Below are 13402 nucleotides of genomic sequence, written 5' to 3'. Positions count from 1 at the left end.
TCAAATCTTAAGAAATTTATTATATTTTTTAAGAGGCTCACAATCTTTCCATTAATTATATGTTAACTTCATATAGATAAATAAAAGAGTTGGTAGTGCATCCTTTATATAATAAAATAAGAAAAAGGGCAAAGTCTCAAAAAGTGCATNATAATATGATTTATTAAATGGAGCCGCCAGCAGCAAATTGGAAAGGTAATCGGTGGAGCCTAAAATAAATATAAATAAATGTTGATGCTGATTGCTGAACTTTTTGTCCACATCATATTCCACGTCATCGTTTTGTTGGGTTTCAAATTCATTTGAAGTGGGTCCCATCTTGAGTACAAAGCATTTGAAGTGGGAAGCATAAAGATAATAAAGATTAAAGGGAGGATAAAGCTAAAAGTTGAACTTTTGATTTGATTAACATGAAAATCCATTTACTTTTGTCTATTCTAATCAATATAATTTATGATTCATGCCCAATTTGATGAGCTTATTGCTTATAATCATTTATATATAAACTCACAAATTCAATGAATTAAAATCTTATTTAAATTTGATGAACAGTTACTTAATTTTTGAGTTTTTTAGGAATTTAGATCGAAATCAAACTAATTCAAGTAAAGTTGTTGTTAGGTGTAATAATTTTTAATGGTGAGTAAAATAATTGAAATGTGATGTTTCAGCTGTTTGTATGGTTTACAAATTTTTGGTTGCATCATTACCATCCGATATAACGTTTAACAAAACAATAAATGTTCGATTCTACGGTGTAATATTATCGAAGATATGAAAATTTAGCATATAATCTTCCCCCTTATTAATTAATATTGGTTTGAGATTCGAATATATAATGTTGACACAACGATATCGATCATAAAGCATCGATGAAGTACGTAGTTTTAATTCGTATTTTGTAACGCTGAAGTTGGGGAATATGAAAGAAAGGGACTTGGTAATATGGCACGGTACGTCAAATTATCCATTTTCAATTTCGTATTTTAAGTTTTTTTGAAAAAAATTGGAAAATTCCCACTAAAAAAAAATCACTTGATCTAATGAATATAAATATTGATATAGCGATATATGATGTACCTTTAGTATTATTCATTTATTTGTTAAAAGATAACATGTCATTAAAAATGCAACGATAGCTAATTTGCATATTTCTGCATATTTACAGATTAATTCCAAATATTCTAATTAGGCGGTTAATCAAGCAAACAACTCGTAGAGTATTTTTCTTAATTTTTTTTTACTATGTCCAGGAATATTATGTCCTTTTTTGTCTTGGATTGCATGGTATGGCCTAATTAAACATTTACATGTAATAAAAATAAATTCTTGTTAGCAAACTATATGATTTATTTATTTATTAAAAAAATAATAACCTGGAACTGAGTTTTTGGATTTAGGTTTGGTTTCTGGATAGAACAAGCTTGACTTGTCTTTGGAATAAAATTGAAATTATATACATAGGAAATAAATAAGTTACTACGTTAAAGTATTTGGGATTTTTAAATTTTTTAAAGTAGATCCTGTAGCAAAAATAAAAAAAATTAATAAATAAAAATCAATCGTATGAAACAAAAAAGAAAAAAAAAAAAGAAAAAAGAAGAGAAATCCAAAAAGAGATGAACAGATCCTTAGAGGCTAGAGCCGGATGCTTGTTTTGGTAATGCTTTTCATTTTGGCTGCATTCTTTTCTTTTATAATTAATTTTTTTTCAGGTATATATATATATATGAAAATGATACGTTGTCCATCTACGATGTCTACTCATCTCTGAGATGATACATATTGAAACATATCAAAATTGNTGATCCATTATCACTTTAATTTTTTTATTATTATTAATCCCTTTTTATTACAAGGATTAGCAAGTGACATCGGGTAGCTCTCAATCTTAATTAAATAATTTAATGAATTGGAAGAGTGGTTTGATTATGGGATCACTTTAATGATTTAAAGTTGTCTTTATCTTTGTTTAATAAAAAAAAGTAGTCTCATTTCATATACTTTTTTGTGCCATCTTACAATCTCGACAAGGAATCATCTTCGCTCTTTAGTTGGAAAGACGAATACTTTTCTTTAGGTTTTGGGGATTTTTTAAGAGCAAAAACTTGTGTGAAACGGTCTTATGGGTCGTATTTTGTGAGACAAATATCTTATTTGAGTCATTTATGAAAAAATATTTTTTTTTATGCTAAGTGTATTATTTTTTATTGTGAATATCGGTAGGGTTGACCTGTCTCACAAATAAAAATTCGTGAGATCGTCTCACAAGAGACCTACTCATTTTTAAAACATGTAAAAGTTTTATTTATAAAAGAAAAAAACATCAATGGTTTTCATTAATTGCATTTGTGTTCTCTGCGATTATTTTCACATTACAATATTACCTTTATATATCTTTTTCATGTTCTGAAGTTGAGGCTCTAATCTTACCATAAATTTAATAATTAATTTTTCTGGCATACGTTTTTCATTTTGGTCTAATTATTTATCAATTTAGGGACGTTGATGATTTGTCCACAAACTTGCATTTTATTTCAATTTATTTTTCACTGGAGTTTTTATGTGACAATTCACACATCAACAATTTCCCAACTCACGTCAGCAATTTTCGATGACAGGCAGTCATTTTCATTGTCATATATGTTGATGAAAAAAGTGAATTGAAACAAGATGTCAAATTCATGGACTAAGACGGTAAATTTACCGACATGATATGAAATAAGAACCATGCAAGTTAGTGATCAAAAATATAATTTTTCCATGAACTTTATTCAAGACTTGGGGCAGAGCTGGAGTTAGAGGTGAACAATCGGTTCGAACCCGATTTAACCAAATTGTTTTGAGCTTAAGAAACCAAATTGTTTGTTAAACCCAAATTAATCAAAACGAATTAAAATCAACTATTTTAGTTGGTAATCGAGTTAATCGATTTTTTTATAGAAAATAAAAAATACAAAATTAATAATTAAAATATGATATTTTATCATAATAAAACACACAATGCTTAAAAAAAATTAAAAATAACAAACTTACAGACAATATTAAATATAAAAGCATTAAGCAAATATTTTAAATTATATGTAAAGCCTAATAAAAAAAATTCAGTTAATCGATTTTTTTATGAAATCCGAAACCAAACTAATTTAACTGATATTTTCTAAAATTCAAACCGAATCCAACCAAACTGAATTTTGAATTAATTTGGTTTAACCGATACATTCCTCTTTTTGTTAATTATTTTGTATATTTATATATTTTCCATGCATTATAAATATGCAAAATATAATTTTAATTCCGTAACTTTGTTGTTGTTGTTGTGCTTTTAGTTTAATTTGGACACCTAAGTGAAAATTTTAGATTACCAGCTGTTGAAGAACGTCATGTCCTCATCAAAAGGGGCTTTGTTTTAAAATTTGGATTAATCCTGGAAAAAGAATCTTTTTGCCCAATCACCAACACAAGTGCCAAAAATATCTTGCATTACAAAATGCTCAGACAATTTTATTAATTAAAATTTCATACTAAAAAGTATGCATAAATCATATTAAATTTTTATAAACTCATGATGAATATATTTAGTATTTTAATAATAAATAATATATAAAGCGTGTTTCGTGTATGTAAGATAACATAAAACTTTACTTATAAAATAATGATATGATATCTTTTACAAGCACATTGACGGGTTGCTTAAATTAAACAGAGTCAGCTTTCTTTCTTTCTTTCTTATTTTAGTATATAATATAATAACAATAATAATAGTTATTTAATAATGCTAATCACAATTCATAATTACGTGTATAAGAGCTTTTTTCTCTACATTCTCAGCACTTCAAAGCAACTGAAATGTAAAAATAAAGGCTAAAAATAAATTGTTATAAAGCCAAGAGTCATTTTGTAGATGCGTGTTGATTTTTCTCGATGGACAAAGATGATTTTGGATGCTACACACATGACAAAACCCGTTTATACTTTTCTGAGTGCTTCGAAGAATTCAGGCTAGAAAATGAAGGTGGCCAAAATAAAGACAGTGGGATCCTTAGCTTGTTTACAAATAAAATTTACTCCTTTTTTTCCTTCTTTTTTTGAACCATTAATTCAGGCACAAAAAGACATGACAAAGGGAGAATCATTCTGACTTTCGGCTTATTGCATGTAAATGATCTTTTTTGAGAAGTCGACAAAATCATAGTCGATTGATCGATCCTGGCTTGTTTGCGCCTTCTTCTAATAGTCGTGCTCTCTCTTATCTCTATCAACCCATGATTTCAGATTCCAAACCCTTTGGAGCTTTTTCCCGTATTAAAATCACTCCTTTTCCGGGACGATTGGTTTGACCGAAAGTGGAATTAATGGAGAATTCGCACAAATTTAAACGAATTGATTATGAAATATTTTGAAGTTGAAAATTAGTAATGTTAGTTAGCATAGTAATGACTTAGTCAAATCTTATACTATATTTAATTGCGGAATATGTAGTGTTTAAGCGTGGTAAAATATTTTAAATTTACTACGCAGGCAACTGGGAAGTTACAACTTACAACTGGTGCTAGTTGACCCCATGGTAAAAAACATTCACAGCCAAGCATCACGTGTAAATTAATTAGCCCCAAGTTTCAATAATCACAGTAGGACTTCAGTTTCCACCTTCTTGTCTAACTACATTTTTTGAAACTAAAAAAACATTAAAGAAACCATTAAATTAATTACATAATGTTAACGGGTGCTGAGGCCTAATCTGGAAATCAAAACTTTAAGGTCATTCAGTATCCAGGGTACCTATACCATCATCTTGGGATGAGAATACTCAAGGGTCACTCCAAGTACCATCGTCATCACTACCAACGGCCTGAGCGGGCAAAAAAATTTGTAAAGTAAATATAGATAAAATCTAAGTTGTGTTTATTTCACATTTCTGAATAGTCTTTCTTTGATTAGTGTGTGGGAGTTACCTGGCGAACTGCATTGGCCTTTTTCAGAATAGCAGTGACTTCGACGTTTGCGTGCCCAACCGATTGCGCAAATGGTTTTGTTGTCATAGTTGGTCTCAGACTGAATGCCTGAAGTCATTAAAGAAAGGGTTAGTGTCCTAAGGAGCAAGCAAAATACCATGATTTTGAACTTCGAGTAATTCCTGTCTGAATTGTACATAGAATCGACCTCTACAACAAGCACTAGACTATGACTGGTGGGTGCATAGAAGTTCATTTCACCAACAATAACAAACATTATACGAAAAAATAAATACTGGAGAACGATGATGGCGTCCTGTTTTTAAGAATATTCCCAGAAGCAGAAAAATAACGAATATGTAACGTTTGGGGACGACTACTTCCCATTTGATCGAAATTTTGAGTACTTTCTGGTGAACTAGTGAGGCCAGTCAATAAGGAAAACTCATGTGTATATACCAGGTTCTAAAACCCAGGTGCAAGTCAAAAGCTGGGAACTCACTCTTGTTCTTATTTGGTGCAGGAAGTCCTCCTTTTTATCTACACCGCCTGTCTGCCGATTGTCTTTTTGTTTTGCATCAGGCTCATGCATTCCTGATTGCTGTTACATATGTCACAATCATAAGATTCTTTTCAACATAAAATATTAAATGAAATGGCAAGAAAATTGGAGAATCAAAATAGTTGACCTTGCTATTCTGTACGTCTGAGTTCTCAAAATTATGATTTTGATTCAAAGGGGCTGGCTTAGGTTGCTGAGAAACAGTAGATCCTGAAAGCTTAAGGTCAAATGCATATTCAGAGGCTTTTGGCAATGCCTCAGAATTGTTATCCATAGCTTTCTGATTGGGCTTCATACCCCGCCATTGCTCAGGAGGTAGAGGTGGAGTAGCAGGAGTTACCATAAATGGTGGCCCTAAAGGTTGCTCTGAATTGGCTTTTTTTGTAAGTTCCTCCATGAATGAGCAAATTTGGGTGTCTGAGCTATGAAGATCAAATGAATGCTGAGATTTAGAATTTTGCACACCATTTTCAACGAAAAGAGACTGTAGTTTGCAATTTTCAAGGTTATCTCCATGGTTTTTCCTCCCGGATGCAGTAACTATTGAAACAGACTCTGTCAAAGTGATTTGATGAAAAGAATCATAAAAATCATGGTCCTTGCTACAGGGAGATCCGCCAGACTCCCACCTATCAGAATTTGATTCAGACTGATGACTAATACAATCAGCTTCTAAAGATGGTGATGATCTATAGAATGTGTCGTCATCTGAGTCTGAAACATCATTTTGCAGAGTGCCAGACACCTCAGGGACCAACTGAAATGAAGGAAAGATACATCTGCTGCTTTCGTTATTACAGTTTCTATCAGGGAATTTTAGTTTCAGCTTGGAAGTCTCAAATCCATCAATTGGCTGGAATGATATTTTCATGTGCTCGAGTGGAGGAGACGCTGAAGGAGAAAGTACTGGAGGTTTGCTTCCAATCAGATCTTTAGATGGTCCTGAAAATGTTTGATGTGCAACTTTCTGATTATTTTTCTGCTCAAAGGCTCTGGTAGTTTGATAGCTGGCAGGGCTTTCATTCCGATCGTGCAATAGTTTCCCGTTAGCTCCCAATGTAAACAATCTATTGCTACGTTCAAAAATACGGGAAGAACTTGTGCTATTATCTTGCTGACTTTTGGAAGCTTGGTATTCTAAATTTCCAGGTAGAGGACTTCTAGAGGCTGCTGTACTGGTTTCAGTGGAACTGTTGAGAGTTTGATAAATTGAATTCCCGGTATTTCCATGTCTGGTTGATGAATCAGCGGGTGAAATTTCACAAGATGTCTTCCCATTTTTTTCATCGTTCTTGGACAAGGGATCTTGTGGAAGAGTATTCTCCAAACTGTAATCCAGTGGTTTTGATGGCTTGAGGCCTAGTAAGCTACCATTCGTCCAGAACATGACAGAAGTAACATTAGAAGTTTCTGGTGCAGGCGTCTGAGACTCGGGACTGCTCCTTGCTCTATCGATAATCGGCAACCTAGATATATCATCTCTACAGCCAGACAATACGGTATTTGAAACACGTCCCTCAACTGCACCATAATCAATGTCAACTTTCTCGTGAGGATCGACTTTCTGCAGACCTCCTCGATTCAATGACTCCCCTGTTTCCTTGTCATCCGTCAATTCAGTTTTCACAATTCCTCCATCAATAGAACTGAAAGCTGTAGAAGGGGATTTTGGAGATCCCAAAATGGGATCTTGTTCCCAACTTACAGTGATCGTAGGACTGTCGGCCAAAACATTAGATTCGGACTTCAAAGATTGGTATTCCAAATTACTACTTATGAGATCACCCACTCTATCATCTGCTCCTTTGTCATCTTCAGAGTAACAACCTTCTATCTTTTTTGTGCAATTTGTATCAGTTTCACACTCTGACTCGATGGTATTAAGTGCATCCATAAATTGATCAGCTTCACTGTCAATGTCTTCAACAAGGATGTCATCAGACTCCAATGTTGGCAGAGCTTCATCACAAGGCATGTCATCATTTTTGCCAATAATTTCCATGCTAACTTCATCAACACCCCAATTTTCGAAGTTCAATTTTGAGGAACGAGACACCATATTTCTATCATGATCAAACTCTTGTGTCGTGCCACTGGAATCATACTCCCTTGCTGTAGATTCGACTGTATCTGTTTTTTCATCCCAAGTAACATTAGATGAATTACTATAGTTAGGTTGATTTCGTGATGGACTGATTTGAATACCATCATATATATCTGTAACTTTTTGCTCAAGAGAATTGTGATGTAGCATATCACTATTATGCCGCTTTGCTGGAGAAGACATGGATTCTCGAGACTCTAGGTCTTCATGTTGGATTGAGTAACTCGAACAGAATTCACTTTCGATGTCACCACACCCATTTCTCAAGTCTAAATTTGATTGTTCACCCATATCTGATCTTAGTATATCCTCGCTTGGACATGTCAATTGAGAAGTAGAATTCCCACCAGCATTCAGTTGGGTGAACTGGGTTCTGCAAATGTAAAAATTGCAAATTTATTCCTAATCCACAACAAAGTAGTTTTCATTTTAAAAAAATCCAAAGTCACCATTTCCCCCAGTTTACTTCTCTTTTTCCATTTCCATATCCACAGAAGAGCATAAATAGCAATTACCTTCCACCGTGGTAGAAAAATGATGCACCTCTTGATACTTCTCTGATCCTGGGATTTGACCTCCTTTTCTGCTTAAGTTTATGTACGTCTCAGCATATTTTGACAAATGAACAACATTACCAGAATGGGACAAAAAAACAATGTATAGCATTCATCACACTTTCATTAGGACGAATAATACAGGCTTTTATTGTCTTCCGTATTCCTCTGTCGACCTCCCTCGTTTATATTTTCAAATATTTATTGGAATTAATTTGCTGAGATAAGGAGGATTTCAGTTGTTTAAATTTATAATATAGTTTATAATCATGATTTTTTATTACATATAGGTAAAAGCTATTAAATCGAGTCAAAACAGCGGAAAAGGAGATGAATTCAGATGTGTTGGGCATATATGTGTCACGCTGCAAGGAAAAAAGGGATTAAATAAATGAGAAGCAATGAGCCAAGTCATTCTCGGATTGGAATGGAAAATATGGAAAAGAACAAGAATAAGTACAGTGAGAGAACCACGACATGGTGTTTAGTGGAGAATTCAAGAAGAATAAAGCACAGCTCCTTGCTTTCCTTTGGCTTGGATATGTGCAGTGTAATGCATAAAAATTCAGAGAAAGAACAAGCATGAAATACAGTTCATATGTGGTGCTGAAGGACCATTGCATATTGCGAATTTTTAAAGAATGTGAAGGATGACTATGACAAGAAGGAAATAAAGGAGCATAGGCAAGCAAATCTCCATAAAATCACCATATTTTCAGAAATAATTCGACTAGAATTCTGCCTATTTTTCTAACGTGACTTGGGAAGAGCCCAAAAGGAAAAAAAAAACTGGTCAGATTTTAGTGTTATCATTAAATAAATTGTTGTCGCTTGTATGAGATTATTCAATTGATAAGGGTTAATTAGTGTGCATGTTTTTATTCAACTACGGTTGCGCTTGGATATAAGAATTCAATTTGAAGGGAGGGATTTGGTTTGGGAAGGGATTTGAATGGCGGATCTGAAATGATATCCATCTTAAGTGGATTTCAAATCCATCATAATCATCATTACATTTCCATAAGTCGAAGGTAGGTGGATTTGAAATTCATCCAACAAAAATCCATCCAAGCAACCAAATGCATTTGAAATCCATAATTTCACCCAAACTAATAGTAAGACAAAATTATGAATATTTGAATATAAATTGATATTATTGCATCGAAGATTGATACAATAAATTCCAATGGTGAAGTCGACCGAAACCAATGTTAGTTTTCATTGATTATTCATTTGAATATTTTTATTTTGCATAATAATTAGTTACTTATTAGAATTCAATTTTTATTTTTCATATTAATAATAAAATTTAAAAAACCCATATCACTACTCAAGCTATTACATATTTACTAGTTTTATTTGAGTTAGGTTAATTTAGGTGAGACATGACTAATCGCCCCAACCTGACCACCTTCCACACGCTAAAGAACTAATAAGTGAGCCCATAAATCTCTTTCCGTCATTCATTTTTTAGCCCAAGACATTCGAACTGATCACAGTGGATTCAGTTATAGGCAATAGCTGGTATGTCGATATGTCAACATTAAAAAAAGCCATAGATTGAGCAATTATCTAGAGAAGTTCAAGCTAGACAACATAGCAATAGTTTGGAATAAGGTCAGGTTCATGTAATGTTTTCTGATCTAATACCTTTACCTTTCGGCTTCGTTTGTTTTTTGAAATGTTCTCAGTGCTTGCTTCACCAGATGCCACTGATGCTCTCTTAAACAAAGTTGGATCTGAATACCTTTTCAAGCATGATCCAGGGCCACATGGGTCAAACCTAGAAGAACAGCAACAGACTTATTCGCATGGCAGAAGAGATCAGGAACCAAATTTTAAGAGTCGATCATACCTATCAAGCAGGTGCAAATGAGGACAGCCACGGCAGCCTTCATAAGAGTCCATGATAAACTGAGGCACATCACTGCATGAAAAATGATTTTCTTCACATTGGAGAGGAGCATGCCAATTACAACCTGCAATAAGAATTTGATGAGAAGAACCATAAGAGATGGTGTGGCAGTGCTGCAGAAGGAGTAAAGATTCATGATGTTCACATAATGAAATAGGGTAAAAAGGAAGTTTTTCTGAGAGTACGATGCAATGCGGGAGATAAAAGAGTGTAGCAGCAACAATCACTTCCTGAAAACTAGGACAGTGGTATATCAGCACAGACAAGTACAAACTTAGGATATTAACAATACCAGCTGTGTAAGCAAAGTGCAAGTGGCTCCTTTGAGCCAGAACAGCCTTCTCAAGTGGAGCTAGTGCAGATTCAATGTGTCGAACACGAGCCATCAACTTGTGGCTTCTAGAAGATGTTCTCATCACATCATCCTGCAATCCATGAAAAAGCTCTGCTGCAAACCTACCACATGCAGAAATGTTATTTCAGCTTAAATTGTGGGAGTTTTGAGTTCTTGAGGATGATGATTTTAGCAATCAGTATAATACCAAACATTATTTTTCAGTCAGAAAAAGGGTAGAGAATGTAACACCCTGTTCAACATCAAAATATTAGCAAAATGTGAATGGGAATTTCAGAGTGTAAGATGATTGTTCTAACAATTACAATTTATCATTTTACACAACGAGAACCTATGTAAAGTAGTTGCACACTCTAGCTTTTGAGGAACCTTACCCTTGTGTCTAGGACATGACGGAATGACTTCAAAGAGGACTTCTGGGATATTATTACACACAGAGTCTGACTAAACGTATAACAAGAGAGATCTAGAATGTCAAGTGCAATAATGATGTCCTGGTGATTGTAATATCATGTCCCACATTGAAATATTGGGACTAGAAGTCCAAACAAATCAAGCCAATTGCAAGTTTTTCCACCCACTCAAATATTATACAGATCATATATTCACCAAATTTTAGTCGATCTTGAAAATACTGGAACATACTATTCAGAAAATTGGAGCCATAATTATTTGGTTTAATAGGTGTTTTAATATTATATAGACTAACTAAAAGTTACATGAGCTCACTAGCTGGAGCATGAATTTTAGATTTACTTGATAGGCTCGGCTCAATGACTAAGTTCAGACCAAGTAAATCGAGCTCAGATTTGAATTCTAAGTCAAGCTGAACTTCAACACCGAACAATTTGTATTTCGAGCTCGAACCAACTAAAAAAATTTGAGCTCGAGCTCGATAATGAAAAAATGTCTAATATTTGGCTCAATTCGGTTCACATGCTGACCTAGTTGGTACAATACTAATGGATTATTAAAGGTATACAATAGACACTTCTAGCAACTTTGTAGGTCATTTTTGTAGCCCACATAGGGGTGAACATTGCTCAGATATCAAATTCGTTCACGATATTTTGTTATCTAATCTGATTTAGTCAGATAGGACAAAGGTCTTCATGAGTTTCATGTAATTAGTTTCAAAATTCCTAATAGTTAAAAATAAATTAACAGTAAGTGAAAGTGTAATATCAATTTCCGAAAATATTTATCCAAATATAAAATATTTGTTATAAAAATCTAAAATGAACAGTATCACATCATAACATATATTAAAATCTGATATCTTCTCCTATTTTGGTAAATACGGAATACCCAAAAAAATTTAATAAATTATTAGATAGATATCGGATCAAAGGAGTTTTTCAAATTGGATACATATGATTGTTTGGATTTCGGAATTAAGGATTTTTTTTTGGCACACCCTCAAGGGGAAGACAAAGCAGTTGCTTTCAGGACATATTTCGTAATATCTAATTTGCACGGCCCTGCCGCATGGGCTCGGGGCATCAAGAGAAGTGGTGTGTGTGGAAAGGGGGGAAGGAAATCGAAGCAAATCTATAAATCACGAGGTAAGTATACAAACAACCAAACATTCCAGAAACATGATGCATCAGTGAGTTTGGATTTTCTCCTGTCTCCTGATACTAAAAGCTCAAACAAAACATGAGCCGTATACTTATGTCTTTTTAGTCAACTTCACTTCTCCAATCACCCGAAAATCATCGACATACAAATCACTCCTTAAATGCCCCTCCGATTGGAATTAAAGGAATATTTATTTTGCGGAAAATAAATGTCCGATTTACCTTCTACAAATTAAGCAATCCTTGTTCATGTCCGAGATGAATTTAAAATGACTGTTCTGCAAAATCACACCTCTAACTCGCTGCCAACCTCCCTGGATAGGTTGATTATGCACGGGCCTAAATGTCTTGACAATCTTTGACCTCATAGCTCAATTAATTAGATTCGTACTTAAATTTCTCTCACTAGGAATTTTCGATCATTTAAATGAAAGCTTTCTAGCAAAATATTACGCATAACATAACCCATCACAACACCAAAAATTTTGGGTTCGATCACATATTAAATCGACTTCCCAGAAACAACATAACTTAAAAACGACCAAAATTCAAACTCTAAATTGAACACTCTCACTACAATAGGAAAAATGCGCAAGCCAGCATCCAGAACGTAAGAACACCAATTTCCAAATAAAACCAATTAAAGAACCAAACTAACAATGTTAAGCAAATAAAACTTAAAAACACCAATAATAATAATAATAATAATAATAGAAGAACCTCAACCAACAGACAGATGAACAACGAAACAGCTAAAGAAAATCAGTGAAAAACTCACTCAGCTAGATCGCCGAGCTGACGTAAGACGCCGACGAGGCCAGAAACGGCGATTCCTTCCAAAATCTCCTTGGGATCTTCCTTGTTAGCCTGTCTGTACAGCTCCGGCGCTCCGAGTGCGTACTCACTCCTCACCTCCAATCTCACCAACGGCATCGTTTCACCAACGATCACAGCAAACGAGGAATTCCGAGAGACTCAATACTTCACTCTCGTATACGCCACGACAGAACGGATACAAATGCGAAATGAATGCACCAAAATAAATGAAGGAATGATGCGTGTGCGTGAGAGAGAGAAGTGTGTATTAGGTAGGGAATAGCAGCACTTTAACTGCAGAGAGAGTGACGTAACGGATCCATTGCTGTGTGTGTGAATCACGGCATAAAATATAACTACTATGCGTGCGTTAAATCAGAAGACGTTGCCAACTCCGCAAGCCCCATTCCGCCTCAAATTTGAACCGTCAGGACCCAAGCAGAAGTTCGGGGTAAATTCAGATTATTGGACTCTTTGCTTTTTAAAATCGATGTTTCTAGATATGTATGACTTACCTCCTAAAATAATTCTATTTATATTTTAATATGCGGGTAATCTTTT

The 13402-nt window shown here is 34.1% G+C and overlaps 1 protein-coding gene across 2 annotated transcripts; it reads right to left on the bottom strand.

Annotated features, from left to right (window-relative positions):
* Positions 1-4598: 4598 nt before the first annotated feature.
* LOC140964328 (protein SCAR3-like) lies at positions 4599-13264 on the bottom strand. 2 transcript variants are annotated; one of them, XM_073424000.1, is made up of 9 exons: positions 12804-13264; positions 10383-10546; positions 10031-10154; positions 9832-9958; positions 8137-8204; positions 5660-7994; positions 5458-5556; positions 4956-5063; positions 4599-4852 (listed from the first exon to the last, which is right to left on the bottom strand). In XM_073424000.1, exons 1-9 carry the CDS (start codon positions 12956-12958, stop codon positions 4811-4813), a joined length of 3222 nt encoding a protein of 1073 aa, XP_073280101.1. In that variant the 5' UTR covers positions 12959-13264; the 3' UTR covers positions 4599-4810. The 2 variants fall into 2 exon arrangements, with proteins under 2 accessions (XP_073280101.1, XP_073280100.1); XM_073423999.1 differs by having other exon boundaries at positions 5645-7994; positions 12804-13263.
* Positions 13265-13402: the final 138 nt, after the last annotated feature.

This window comes from Primulina huaijiensis, chromosome 18 (assembly GCF_012295235.1).
Source record: "Primulina huaijiensis isolate GDHJ02 chromosome 18, ASM1229523v2, whole genome shotgun sequence".
In the NCBI taxonomy this organism is placed as follows: Eukaryota; Viridiplantae; Streptophyta; class Magnoliopsida; order Lamiales; family Gesneriaceae; genus Primulina; species Primulina huaijiensis.
This window is presented reverse-complemented; position numbering and strand designations above follow the sequence as displayed.